Below are 14,787 nucleotides of genomic sequence, written 5' to 3'. Positions count from 1 at the left end.
AGATTTGCAGGAGCGAAGGAATTAACTGAGGGTGCATGCCCCTCACTAAATGATAAATAGTCAGTGAAGAAAGTTTAACTAAACAGGTAAAGGACTCTTATGGCACACATTTGATTGAAAATTAAATCTGAATTTTATGCATCAATTTAAGTATTTTCTCATTCACAGTTGGTTAATATGATTTACAGTGAGGATTTATTGTTTTTGGTCTTATACATATCTGAAAAAATGCTGTCAGAAGAATATAAAAAGAATTCAACTGTAAGTTCAGGATAACATTTTGCTTCATTTGGCAGAAAATTTGCTCCAGGAGTGAGTTTGATGTAGTAATACCAAAACTACATTGGTCAGTCCACATGCAGAATATTGTTTGGATATCTGCTCACCATGCTACAAGAATGGAGAAAGTGTAAAGACGAAAAAGAGACTTCACACAAAATAAAATACAAGATTTTCCCCGTCTGCATGTCATCATAACTTGGAAGGGTAATTTAGAATCTCTGTTCTCAAATTCTACCCAAAAACTATTTTCCTAACAACCTTTCTCCTTGCCTCAAAAGCCTTCAACCACACCTTTCAGTAACCTCCACCTCCAAAATCCTTCCCTTACTAAATGTTGTCCACCCTTTCCACTGCACAACATTTTGAAACATATATCTATCATATATCTATGTGAGCATGATCAAACAGAGGCACGATTTTGTTCTGGAGAAGTTTTGAAGAAACAAACTTTATTGAAATGATTTTGTGTGCAAGTAGATGACAAATGAGAAAACATTGAAAAAGCTTGATCTCTGCAGCTAAAGATTTAAGAGGAAATCCCACAGCAGTAAATAAAATTCTAAAAAGCTTAGACAAGATAAATCACGAACACTGCTTTAAGATAAGGCAGCGCAGCAGAACCATATGCCATAAATATAAACAGCTGAAAAGTTAATTTGGCAGGATTTGCAAAAAGATATTTGCAAAAAGATATTTCATGTCTTGAATAACTTATCAAATGGGATATTCGAGACAAGGTCATTCAGAAAATGGTTAGATGCCAAGTTAAAATACCACATTGAGAGATTCCAGTGGTCTGGAAGTACATTTCACAGTCCATAACTTTCTTAATTCCCTATTATTGCCTCAAGTGAGATTAATAATTGGAGCCCACCACCTAGCCTACCTCTTTATGTTGCACAACTAAAAAAAAACACAAATATCTACCTCACACAAATTTATGAACTTATTGTATGTCAGATTTACCAAGTTGGGGGATATAGCATGTAAAGAAATTATATATACAAGTATGAAAATTAGAACCTGCATTAAATATTTGTTTAGGTCTCTCCAAGAGGCAGAAGAACTAATTTTGCAAGATTTTGTTTTTTGACCAGCAACAAGCCAAGTTTGGGAATAGATCTATTTTATCATAATGCTGATTCTCTAGACAACTCATTTATTTCTTCCAAGCCTCACTCAATTATCACTATTATGAGGAGATTTTCCTGGGTCTGTGCCCAAGTGCACAGGATTACAATAGCATTGATAAAGCAGACTGTTTGGAGTGCAAACATGCAAAAGCATCTACCTGATTTTTCATCCATTAAAGTAAACAGAAGAAACATTGAAAACTTTCTATGCAGGCTTCTGGCCTCCAAACAAATATCCCAATATTTGAGGCGTTCAGGCCAACTGGTGCAAACCAATGAAAATCTTGTCAATGCTGTTGTATGAAATGAAATAAAGAATTTTGAAGCATTAAATAAAATATATTCTTGCAATACTCCCACCTTCTGCTTACCATCTGACTTCAACTCTTCAGAAACTCTGCATTATCGGGTTAATTTTAATCAGACCCTTCACTCAGAAACTCCAAGGGCTAAGATGGAAGTGCAGTTCAACACTTACCCAAATTATACTCATCAGGCAGTAAAATTAGGTACTATGTGATATGTCATACCTCAAGAGGGCAGAGTGCTGGAAATCAAGCCTAGTATTCCTGTTCTCATCACAAAACGAAGATTTTTTGAAAAATACGCAGAGTTCCCCAACTGACCTGTCTTTTAGACCCAGGGTGACATCAAACATGGACCAAATTTCTTAATAAGCATGTCTATTATAGATGAATAGACTCTACCTACAGGTAATATAATTCTAATTCCCTCTAACCCCCTTATAAACTTCTCCATACACTCACAGTCACATCAGGGAGAAAAACGTGGATTATAGATGGACAGAAAACTTCCAAATAAACCTGTTGGACTATAACCTGGAGGTGTGTGATTTTTAACTTTTAAACTAGGCAGCAATCCTTGTAATCTCTGGTTTTAAAACCGTTCTCTTCTCATTTCAGTTCAGAATTTTAAAAAACACAAACATGAAAAGACAGTCTTTCTAGAAAGTAGCATTTTACTTCTGAATAGCTCAGATTCTTAACATACACAGTGAATTAATATAGGGCATAAAACCCTAGAAACATTCCACTTAACCCAAGCAATAAGTGCTGGGGTAAATGCTTCACTAGCAGATTAGGATAAATGTTACCCTCTATAAATTATTGGTAGTTCTCATCATTGAAGTAGCAACTCTATTCTCACTTAGTTTGCCATATTCTCACTAAAACTTGCATTCGTTGAAAAATAAATTGTCAAAACGTTTTTAAAAGGGGTAAGCATGGTCATAGCCTGTCAGGAGAAAAATAAACTTGCATGATTTTTTTAGATGTAGTTTTTGAAAAAGAGGTTACAGATCTCCCATAGTCATGAAATCTGAATTATTGTCTCAATCTTCACACCTACGAGCAGCTCACACCATCCAACTGTTATTCAGAGAGGTTCAAATCTTGCATTCCTTTGTGCTGATACCTGTTTAAAAAATAAAAAATAAAATTATAACTTTGAATTGCAATTGCTTGTATGAATTTTATAACTCAGAGACACTTATTGTCTGCTAAAAAAAGGAAACTTGCTTTTATTAGTACTTTAAAGCTAATGTGGTACTCTTGAAGTTCTGGTCATAGTTGTGAATTAGGAAATACGCTGTGATCTTAACCAGATAATCTACTTTTAACCGTTAGTTAAGGGATAGATATTCTCTGAACTGGGGAAATTACTTCTTTTCTTTGAACTAATGCCACGTTTATCTAAGAGACTACATGGGCTTTGGTATAACATCTCATCTGAAAGAGAAAACATTTGAAGTATCAACTTAGATTTTCTCGGTCAAGACCTTGGAGTAGTAAAATTTTTTTGGATTCAGAGGTGAAAACAGTACCAATGAGCCATGGCTGACACACATGCATCCAATGCTAAGTATTTGCTAGAAGCAACAACACACACATTGGTAAGTGAATACAGCAGGCAGAAGAAACAACCAGAGTTTCACACTTTACAGCATGAGCATAGTTCTGAGATGGTGCTTCAATTAGCAATAGTATCTTGTAATAAAAAAAATGACCTGCTTCATATTGTTACCCAAACCCTGCTAGGAAGTACAAATGCAGCCATCAGATGATGATGAAACAATGAAGTTTGGCTCTGATGACTTGCATAATAAATTACCAGTCAACAGTTACTGCCTGAAATTGTACAAATGGCCTTTTTGGTGAGACACCAGATGTTTCCCATGCCTTTACCAAAGGATTTTAGAATATTGGAACAGGGGTATCTGGGAAAAAAAATTCCACAAATGGAAACTGGTATCAGCAGTGGGAAGGAGCTCAGAGAGAGGAGCGATGGACTGCAGATGTTGAAGGATGGAGTGAACAATTATATTAAGATTGAGAGATCACAGTTGTATATTTTGCCACTGGCAATTTTTCCCAACAGTTTCAATGATGTAGCAGTCTGGAATCAGAAATGGACAGTCTATAAACAGAGATGGAAGTATAGTTCCAAGGCAACAAAGTTATCCTAGAGTTTAATCAGATTGGAACAGACGTGCTCAAAGGAATCACATTTTGACCATGTTGGCAAGCACAAGCATTAAAGGTGAGGGTTGTAAGGTATTGAGTCACTCTACTTCACGAACAAGCTGAGCTAGAGAGAATTATTGACAGTTCATTTAATTGGAAGATAGAACAGAATATTTAGAATTGAGAAAGAGGAGTTGTGAGGCTGTCAGTGGGTACAGTAAAAGAAGCATCTTTTCCCTGGGGTAGGGGAGTCCAAAACTAGAGGGTAAAGGTTTAGGGTGAGAGGGGAAAAATTTAAAAGGGATCCAAAGGCAACTTTTTCACACAGAGTGTGTATGGAATGAGCTACCAGAGGAAGTGGTGGAGGCTGGTACAATTACAACATTTAAAAGGCATCTGGATGGGTATATGAATAGGACGGGTTGAAAGGGATATGGGCAGGGTGATAGCAAATGGATTAGGTTAGGATACCTGGTCAGCATGGATGAGTTGGACATAAGGGTCTGTTTCCGTGCTGTATCTCTATGACTCTATATCATCTTGACTTCGGACAGAGGAACATCCATGTGTCTCTCACACTTTTGAGTCTGAGAAAAATATTAGGAGCTAGATGGTTTAGATTTATTGCCATTTGCAGGATAATCTTGGAGCATAAAGGGTTTTGGTTATTGAGAAGGAACACCAGTAAATTTGAGGAGGTATAGTTATGTCCTATAGTGAACATCCACTCTATTGTTCACCATATATTCAACCTTATAGCCTGCAGTTTGGAAGTTGAAAAAAATGGCTATTACATCAAGGCAAAGATACTGAAGGTATAGAGTTAAGATCTTTAACTGGAGTTAAGTTTCAAATCATGAACTGTGGACTGCGAGGCACAGGTGTCAGTCCAGGTGTCAGGACAGAGGAGTATTCAAAAATGATTGATTTTCTGGAAGCGGGGTGTAGCCCTTTTAGCTAGGGGTAATAACCATGAGTGGAAAACTTTACTAAATATTTTCCTTACTTGCCAGAATTGAGGCTAACTTTAACATCTCTAATAAATAGTTAACAGATACGATTTCCAATCTTGTTAGAATTGCTTTGGTGAAAGAGAGTGAGGGTTGGATATAAACCATGGATGTGTATCCAGTTTTCAAGAACACACTTGACTTACAACCACTGGATAACTTATGCCATCCCTGGAGACCTATAACAGATTACACATTGATTACAGGAACATAAATTATCCAGCACATATGGTCGTTGGAGTCAAATGTCATTGAGCACAGAAACTCGAAATCTTTAACTTCAAGCATATGAAGACACTGTCTCGCTCTAACACAATTTCAGGGGTCCAACCAATCTAAAACAAGTCTTCAGCTCACAGTTTACCCAAACTTTACATCTTGAAGGGGGTGGTGGAAGGAAATGTAATTTAAAGTGTTATATTTAACTGCCAATAAAAATATTAGGTGGTGTATTAGTGTGTATGAATAAGAGGTAAAAGCTACAGAGGTATTAATTAACATGTCAGGTTCAGATCATTTAACATTTCTTACTTTGATGCAGAGATCAAATCAGAATGAGCACTATTACAGTAAAATATGTTGAATGCTTTCATTCGTTTTAAATTGAGTTCAAAAGACTTCCAAAATAAAAAAAACAGCTTGAAGAGCTGTCTTGGCAGAACGTTTCTCAGTACTAAAAGATTCTGTATGAAAGTAGGATGACTGGGTGAATAAATATAGAGGGACAGGTGTTGAAATGTGACATCTGAATACATTAGTCATTCTGCAGGCAGAGATGCTTTAATGCCAACGCAGCAGCATTATGTGATTTAAGACCTGCAGTCCAATTGGGAATTGTGTGCTGGAGCTGGCACAAACAGTGTCAAAAGTTCACAGTTTCAGGCAAGCTGTCATGGGAAGTTGACAAGACACACCCCCACAGAAAGAAAAATCTCAGAGAGTTGGCACACAGGGCTGCCATTACCTTCTTAAACTGTTCAAAAGTACTGCTGGGGGATCCAGAAGCAAGATTTTATGCTACCCATTCAATGAGAATAGAAGCAGATACTAGAAGGAAAGATGGGTCATAGAGTCATAGAGATATACTGCACGGAAACAGACCATTCGGTCCAACTTGACCATGCTGACCAGAGCTCCTAAATTAATCTAGTCCCATTTGCAGCTTTTGACCCATATGCCTCTCAACCCTTCCCATTCATATACCCATTCAGCAGCTCATTCCATAAATGCACCACCCTCTGCATAAACACTTACCAGTTTAGGTCCTTTTTATATCTTTCCCGTCTCACCTTAAACCTATGCCCTCTAGTTTTGCAGTCACCTACCTTGGGGAAAAGACTTTGGCTATTCACCCTATCCATACCACTCATGATTTTATAAACTTCTATAAGGTCACACCTCAGCATCCGATGCTCCAGCAAAAATAGCCCAAGCCTATTCAAACTCTCCCTTTAACTCAAACTCTCCAATTCTGGCATTATCATTGTAAATCTTTCTGAACCCTTTCAAGTTTCATAACATCTTTCTTACAGCAGGGAGACCAGAACTAAACGCAGTATTCCAAAAGTGACCTAACCAATGTCCTGTACAGCTGCAACATGACTTCCCAACTCCTATACCAAAGTGCATTGACCAGTAAAGGCAAGCATACCAAATGCCTTCTTCGTGACCCTGTCGAACTGAGACTCCACTTTCAAGGAATTATGAACCTGCACTCCAAGGTCTCTTTGTTCAGCAACATTCTCCAGGACCTTACCATTAAGTGTATAAGTCCTGCCCTGATTTGCCTTTCCAAAATGCAGCACCTCACATTTATGTAAATTAAGTCTGCCACTCCTCGGTCCATTGGTCCATCCAATCAAGATCCTGTTGCTTTCTGAGGTAACCTTCTTTGCTATCCACTACACCTCCAATTTTGGTATCATCTGCAAACTTATTAACCATGCCCCCAATATTCACATCCAAACAATTTATATAAATGTCAAAAAGTATCGGATCCAGCACTGATCTTTGCAGCACACTGCTGGTCACAGTCCTCTTGTCTGGAAAGCAACTCTCCACCAACACCTTCTTTCTCCTACCTTTGAGCCAGTTATATATCCAAAATGCCTTACTGAAGTCCATATAGACAACATCCACCGCTCTGCCTTCATTAATCCTCTTTGTCACTTCTTCAAAAAACTCAATCACTAGTTCAGTACAATAGTTGGGTCAGCAGTTTACAATTTGCTCACTATCTGTGTTGCATGTGTATTATTAACTACTATGGTTTGTAGGTTGACTTACTGGCCACTGTTGAGAGATTGTGCAGCTTATGTGATCAGAATTGCAGCACTAGTTTTTGTTATCTTTGGCAATGTAACGTACTGGATCGCATATATATAAATAATGTCAGTTACAAGTTTAACATAAACATTATACGCAGAAGGTCCCCGGTTTATAAACATCCAACATATGAATGCTCGCACCTACAAACGCAATCCCATACATGGTTGTAATTTTAAAACCCAACATATGACTATTTCTTGTACTTACAGACAGCTGCTTTACAACGTGTGCTGATTTGAGTTCAAATCAACTTGTGAATGGACTGCAGAAAGGAATCCATTCACTATCTGAGGATTGCCTATATTTACACATAACCTGTGGGGTTTGTGTGTGTGTGGATGAAATTAATAACTTGTATATATTTCTGTTGCAGTGATGATTACTTTTAAAACAGTTTTTGACACCTAGCTTTCCTGTGCACCACAAATGAAGTTTTGTTTATCCTCGAATGCTCTGTGACCCAGCAATAATGGCTAGTTAGAGACTTCTGGGACTTCTTTTAATTTCAAGAAAACCCCTATTGGGTAAACAGGAAAACTTGATTTCAATTTTACTTTGAGAGGAAGTCCTGTGAAACTCTAGGATGAAGATGGCTGTATAGATCAGCATTCCTGTGAAGGGAAGGTTATAGTAAAGAGAAAAGAGTTAGTGTTAGTCCTACTCCAGAAGTGTTGGAATAAAATCTTGATGAAGTTACTTAAAGCTGAGTACATTTAAACTTAAGAGTATAATAGCTCTAAGATGAAGCCATCTGAGGTACCAGTTGTAATTTGAAGTCACAACTAACCTAAACTTACAAAGGCGTTAGATACAAGGATTCTGGAATATTGTATGGAATGTGTTTTTGGGTCTGCACAAGAGGCTTGATTTGGGTAGATTAGAAAAGCTGTTTTCTTTTCAATTTTTAGAGGAGTGTTTTTAGGATTAACATGATTGTACTTTTACACCGTGTTTAGTACCTTTAAATTTATATTAAAAGTAGTTGGTTTGGTTTATTCTATTTTATTTTCATTTCTTTTGTTAATAAACATACATTTTACTGTTAAAGCAAAATCTGTAGCATTGCATGATTATGTCTCAGCGAGAGATCACTTTGTTAAAATGAAAACAAATTAAAATATGATCTATCAAACCAGATTTCAGTATTTGATTTAACTTGTTTGGTAATAACATCAACTGGGATTATAACACAAACAAGGTTTTATTTTGCTACAAATTATTATTTGAATAATTATAATATTTTGCTATTATGGAAACTCAAGGATGAGCTCACTGTACAGCTATGGTTCTTCAAGTATAGCTCTTCAATAAGGATTTAAGTATAATTAGGAACTAAATGGAGCAATATGATAGCCTTTAATAAAGTCCACCGCCTTGTGGAGTTTATTGAGTCTGAGCTCTCTTGATAACAGATGGAACTCATTCTGAACCCAAAAAATATAAAGTAGACTAACTCCCCCTTCAACTCCACTTTGATTAAGTCCATAAGACCACAAGACATAGGAGTGGAAGTAAGGCCATTTGACCCATCGAGTCCACTCCACCATTAAATCATGGCTGATGGGCATTTCAACTTCACTTACCTGTCCTCTCCCCATAGCCCTTAATTCCTTGCAAGATCAAGAATTTATCACTCTCTGCCTTGAAGACATTTAACGTCCAGCCTCACTGCACTCAGTGGCAACTCTCTGGCTGAAGAAATGTCTCCTCATTTCCGTTCTAAATTGACCCCATCTAATTCTAAGATTGTGCCCATGGGTCCCTAGTCTCCCCATCTAACAGAAACAACTTCCCAGCTTCCACCCTTTCTAAGCCATGCATTATCTTGTAAGTTTCGATTAGATCTCCCCTCGACCTTCTAAACTCTAATGAATACAATTCCAGGATCCTCAGCCGTTCATCACATGTTAGGCCTATCATTCCAGGGATCATCCATGTGAATCTCCGCTGGACATGCTCCAGTGCCAGTATGTCCTTCCTGAGGTGTGGGGCCCAAAATTGGACACAGTATTCTGAATGAGGCTTAACTAGAGCTTTATAAAGTCTCAGAAGCACATCGCTGTTTTTATATTCCAACCCTCTTGAGATAAATGACAACATTACATTTGCTTTCTTAATCACGGACTCAACCTATAAGTTAACCTTCAGAGAATCCTGGACTAGCACTCCCAGATCCCTTTGCACTTTGGCTTTATGAATTTTCTTACCGTTTAGAAAATAGTCCACGCCTGTATTCTTTTATCAAAAGTGCAAGACCTCACATTTGCTCACGCTGAATTTCATCAGGCATTTCCTGGACCACTCTCCTAAACTATCTCAATCTTTCTGCGACCTCCCCACCTCCTCAATACTAACTGCCTGTCCACCTAACTTAGTATTATCAGCAAACTTCACCAGAATGCCCCAGTCCGTTCATCCAGATCATTAATATATACAGTGAACAGCTGCAGCCTGAACACTGAACCCTGCAGGACACCACCTGTCACTAGCTGCCATTCTGAAAAAGAACCTTTTATCTCAACTCTCTGCCTTCTATCAGACAGCCAATCCTCAATCCATGCCAGTAGCTCACCTGGAACACCATGGGCCCTTCACCTTACTCAGCAGCCTCCCGTGAGGCACCTTATCAAAGGCCTTTTGAAACTGTAGATAGATAACATTCACTGGGTTACCCTAGTCTAACCTACTTGTTACCTCTTCAAAGAATTGTAACAGGTTTGTCAGGCATGACTTCCCCTTACTAAATCCATCCTGACTTGTTCTAATCTGACCCTGCACTTCCAAGAATTTAGACATCTCATCCTTAAGGATGGATTCTAGAATTTTACCAACAACCGAGGTTAGGCTAATTGGCCTATAATTTTCCACCTTTTGTCTTGATCGTGTCTTGAAAAGGGGGTTATAACAGCAATTTTCCAATCATCTGGGACTTTCCCTGATCCAGTGACTCTTGAAAGGTTACAACCAACGCCTCCACAATTTCCTCAGCACCTCCCTCAGAACTCTCGGGTATAGGGGGCCAGGAGATTTATCAATTTTTAGACCTTTTAGCTTTTCTAGCACTTTCTCTTTTATAATGGCTGCCATACTCAACTCTGCCCTCTGACTCTCCTTAATTGTTGGGATACTACTCCTGTCTTCCACTGTGAAGACTGATGCAAAGTACTTATTAAGTTATTCAGCTATTTCCTTATCTCCCAGCACTAGCCTTCCTGCATCAATTTGGAGGGGCCCAATGTTTACTTTTGCCTCTGATTTGTTTCTTATGTATTGAACGAAACTTTTACTATCATTTCTAATATTACTTGCTAGCACCCTTCCCTCTTTCCCTACGTTCCACTCAATTTTGATGGTTTATATTGCCCATACTGGGCTTTGCTTGTAAAAATTGAATTGGCTGCACAGGTGATTACGGTTAATAGTTAGTAGTTTATAAAAAGAAAATAGTCAATGTGATTTTGGTGGTGGCAAATTCACTCAGTTGTGTGTGATAGCATTTTTTGGGTGTAGGAAAGAAAGAATAAACAAATAAATAAAGCAGACTAACTCCCCTCCAATTCCACTTTGATTTAGTCCCTTCTCTCGCTCCCTACCTCGCCCTCAAGTTTTGATGGTTTGCACTGTCTTTAAGGGGTTTTGCACATAAATATCTAATTGGCAACACAAGTGTTTTACTGATGGTGGTTACTGTTTAAAAAGGAAAACAAAAAAGAAGTCATGTTGATTTTGGTGGGGACAGTCACTCAGTTATGCGAGAGCATTTCTGGGTATAAAAGGAAGAAAGAAAAATAAAGCATATCCAGATCCAGCTCTTGTGGTGCAGTGATAGTCTCCTACCTCTGAGCCAGGAGGCGAAGTCCAGGGGTATGTTATAATATCTCTGAACAGGTTGATTTGAAATTACTTTAAGAAATAAAGCAGACTCAGGGATCTGTATGTGGAACTTTTGGTCACTAGCATTTATACGCCACAATGGTGGCTCTATTTTGGTGTTCAACAATAAATGAAATTCCTTTCCAGTTGGGCTTACCAAGTTATTACAACCAGGTTATACACAGTAAAGGACAATGCCAACATCACAATGATTGTAGCACAAAGACATTAGTAACATGGAATTCAATGTTGTAGAATTCAATGTTGCTCCACATCAGATGTCAAGCACAGTACATGATAATACTAACCACAAGTGTGTAGAATGTCTCTGCCATTGCTTCTTCATAAAACTGCTCCTCACGTTTGTATTCAGGGTGATTGCTTCCGGATTTCTGGATTCTCCGATCCAGATTCTGCAGAACAAGCTGTACCATGTTTTTGCCCTTCTTGTTCGATTGGACTTTTAGAAATTTACTTATTTTATCTATTGTGAGAAGGTCATTAATAACCTGAAGTAGATTCAATGAAAACAGATCAATCAGGCAACAAATATACAGTGACTTTCAACAAGCAAAACTAATGTCATCTACAAAATACCTTGCAAGAACTGTAACAAACGCTACATTGGACAAACAGGCATAAAACTAGCCACCAGGATACATGAACATGAACTAGCCACAAAATGACATGGCCTACTCTCACTTGTATCCTTACATATGGATCAAGAATGACACCACTTTGACTGGGACAACACATCCATCCTAGGACAAGCCAAACCGACACACGCACGAGAATTCCAGAAGCATGGCATTCCAACCGGAACTCTACCAACAAACACATTGGCTTAGATCCCATTTACCACCCGCTAAGAATAAGAAGAGGAAATGACATCAACAGAGGAAATTATGTCACCACAGGAAATTACATCACAAACCAAGGAAACTCAAACATATAAATAGAAAGCAGCTACACCACCAGTGCTTCATTCAGAGGCTCACTGAAGATATTACCTAGTATGGTGATGAAACATATGAGAACGAGCCTTCCAGCTCAGTGAGCAAACCTACATCCAGAACCTCAACCTGAGCTAAAAAGTATGCTAATACAGTTTCAAATATTAACCCACTAATCAATGAGCATTAAAAGACTTAAATTTTTTTATTCATTCACAGCATCACTGGCTGAGCAGGATTTATTGCCAATTCCTAGTTGCCCCAAGAAGATGCCAGTAAGCTGCCTTCTTGAATTGCTGCAGTCTGTTTGGTGTAAATATACCCACAATGCTGTTAGGGAGGGAATTCCAGGATTCTGACCCAATGACACTGAAGGAATGGTGATATATTTCCAAGTCTATATGGTGAGTGGCTGGAGGGGAACTTGAGGTGCATAACCATCTCAACCATACAAGCAAAACCTGAGTGTTCCAGGATAGTTTAGGTGGTCAGGATGGAACTGTAGGCCTTCACCACTGCAACAGACACCAGATATCTGCTGTGGGTTAATGTTTTTTATCTCTCTACTAACTTTTTCGACTGTGAGTTCCAAACTCTAACTACCCTCTGAAAAATGTTTGCTCAATTCTCCGTTAATCTTTCTCACAATCACTTCAAATCTATGCCACGTAGTCATCAACATCCCTGCTGAGGTAAATAGATCCTTCCCATCCACTCTCTCCAGGCTTCTCACGATTTTTTCAAGTCAGTCACATTTCCCCTTAGCCTCCTGGACATGTCTTTATGTCCTTCACAATTTCTCACTATATAAAGTGTTTGTTGAAAAGAGCAACAGAAGTGTGAAGTAGTTGATCTGTTCACTCCAACAATGACAATTAAAGATTAATTAGTAAGAGAATTTGTTTTTGAGCAGTGGAGAAGGGCTGACTTTTCCTAATGTTTAATAATTTAAGTAACTTCTGGAGCATATGATGGCATTTTAAAATTAAAAATGAGAAGCCCTGAGCAAAAGCTAGCAAAAAATTGACCCTATTAAATAATTCAGTTGGAGCAGCTATGAAAATGTTTGCCATCAGAGTCTGTGAGCTCAAAATGCATCTGTAATTGTTATTATGTGTTTTGATGAAGTAGTGTAACAATTAAGGATATAATTACCTCAATAATACTAAAAACAGCAAAATCAAAATATATAACATTCTACATATTTTTCAAATAAAAAGTTAGCATTTATATACATCTTAAATCTTTGACAATGTCCTAAAATAGTTCAAATTCAATGAATTAACCTTTGAACAGCAGTGAGAAATGCAAATAAATGAGGCAGATTTACAAGATCCCACAACTGGAGGTGAGGCAAACCTATTTTGGATAGTGTTGGTTGAAAGAAGGATATTGGCTAGACAATATTTTGGGCAGATTGTCAGTCCTTGTTGAGACAAGGAATGCAAGTGTTGAACAATACAAACTTTTCAATTTTTTGAACAAGGTGCCAACACCAACCAATCCTGGATTAGCTTAATTATGGCAGTATATAGTGCAAAATACAATTTACAAAACTACACTACAATCCCATAAGAAATAGAAATAGGATTAGGCCGTTTGGCTCCTCAAGTCTATTCCACCATTCAATAGGATCATGGCTAATCCGACATTCCCAGCATTCACATTCCAGCAATTTCCCCAGAACCCTTGATTTCCCCGATCAAGCATCTATCTCAGCCTTGAATATATACAAGGACTCTGCCCCACCCCTCAGCACTCTTGACAAGGAGTTCCAAACCTTCTGAGAGAAGAAATGCCTCCTCAAATTGGTGCCCCTCACTCTGAGACTTCTCATCATATACTGTCCCATGAAGAGAAACATTCTTTCAGCACTTGCCTTGTCAAGCCCCTTAAGAGTCCTATATACTTCAATGAGATCACCTCTCATTATTCTAGACTCCAGTGAGTAGATTCCCAACTGGTTTAGCCTTTGCTCATAAGAACTCTCTCCATTCCATGATCATGCCAGTGAACCTTCTCTGAACTGCCTCAAATGAAATGGTATCTTTCCTCAAATAAGGGGACCAAAGTTCCTCACAGTACTCCTGATGTGTTCTCGCCAAAACTTTCGACAATTTAAGTAAGACGTCCCTACACTCATACTCCATACTTTGATGAAGTTCAATAAAGAGTGCTTTTTTTGTACCAGAGTAATTTTTTTTCTTTCCCACAACTGTCATTTTTAGGTAAGACTACCAACTTATTATCAAAATATTAGGCAATTTGAATTGTGACCTCATATTAACTAGAATCAGGGCTGTGACGTCCCCACTATACAAATTTATAGCTGATATAGAGGAGGAACCTTCAACATAATTGTTTGAATTTAAATCTATATCTAAGGTGAAAGGAGAGCACTTAAGGGTTTTCTCCTGCCACAACTAGTATTCTTCCAACAGTGGGAGGTGTGCCCGCATCATACTACTAAGGTTACTAACTCAGAAGTGGGGATCCTTCTTGTTTGGGAACCACAGGCCAACACAGGGCTTACCAGCAGCAAGGGCTGCACAGCGTGCCTCCATCCTAGCCACTTGGCCATCACATCTGCTCTGCCACTTGCCAGGCTTGTCTTCGCTTGCCTCATTATCTCATGCTTCATTATTGGGGATTGGCTATGCCCTGCTGTGGGTGCACTTGGAAGTGGTACATCACCCCTCATGAGGCCAGTAAGCTCAGTCTCTGG

The 14,787-nt window shown here is 38.4% G+C and overlaps 1 protein-coding gene across 1 annotated transcript in view; it reads right to left on the bottom strand.

The window, feature by feature from the left end:
- Nucleotides 1-755: 755 nt before the first annotated feature.
- LOC140491600 (uncharacterized) overlaps nucleotides 756-14,787 on the bottom strand; it is a 161,154-nt gene continuing 147,122 nt past the window's right edge. The window contains exons 30-31 of the mRNA XM_072590028.1: nucleotides 11,418-11,618; nucleotides 756-2,849 (exon numbers count right to left, since the gene is read on the bottom strand). Of these exons, the coding sequence (XP_072446129.1) occupies nucleotides 2,811-2,849; nucleotides 11,418-11,618 (240 nt within the window). The 3' untranslated portion in view covers nucleotides 756-2,810. The remainder of the gene's footprint in view (nucleotides 2,850-11,417; nucleotides 11,619-14,787) is intronic.

Source organism: Chiloscyllium punctatum, chromosome 19 (genome assembly GCF_047496795.1).
Source record: "Chiloscyllium punctatum isolate Juve2018m chromosome 19, sChiPun1.3, whole genome shotgun sequence".
In the NCBI taxonomy this organism is placed as follows: domain Eukaryota; kingdom Metazoa; phylum Chordata; class Chondrichthyes; order Orectolobiformes; family Hemiscylliidae; genus Chiloscyllium; species Chiloscyllium punctatum.
Note: the sequence above shows the minus strand (reverse complement) of the source record. Positions and strands in the feature narration are given on the sequence as shown.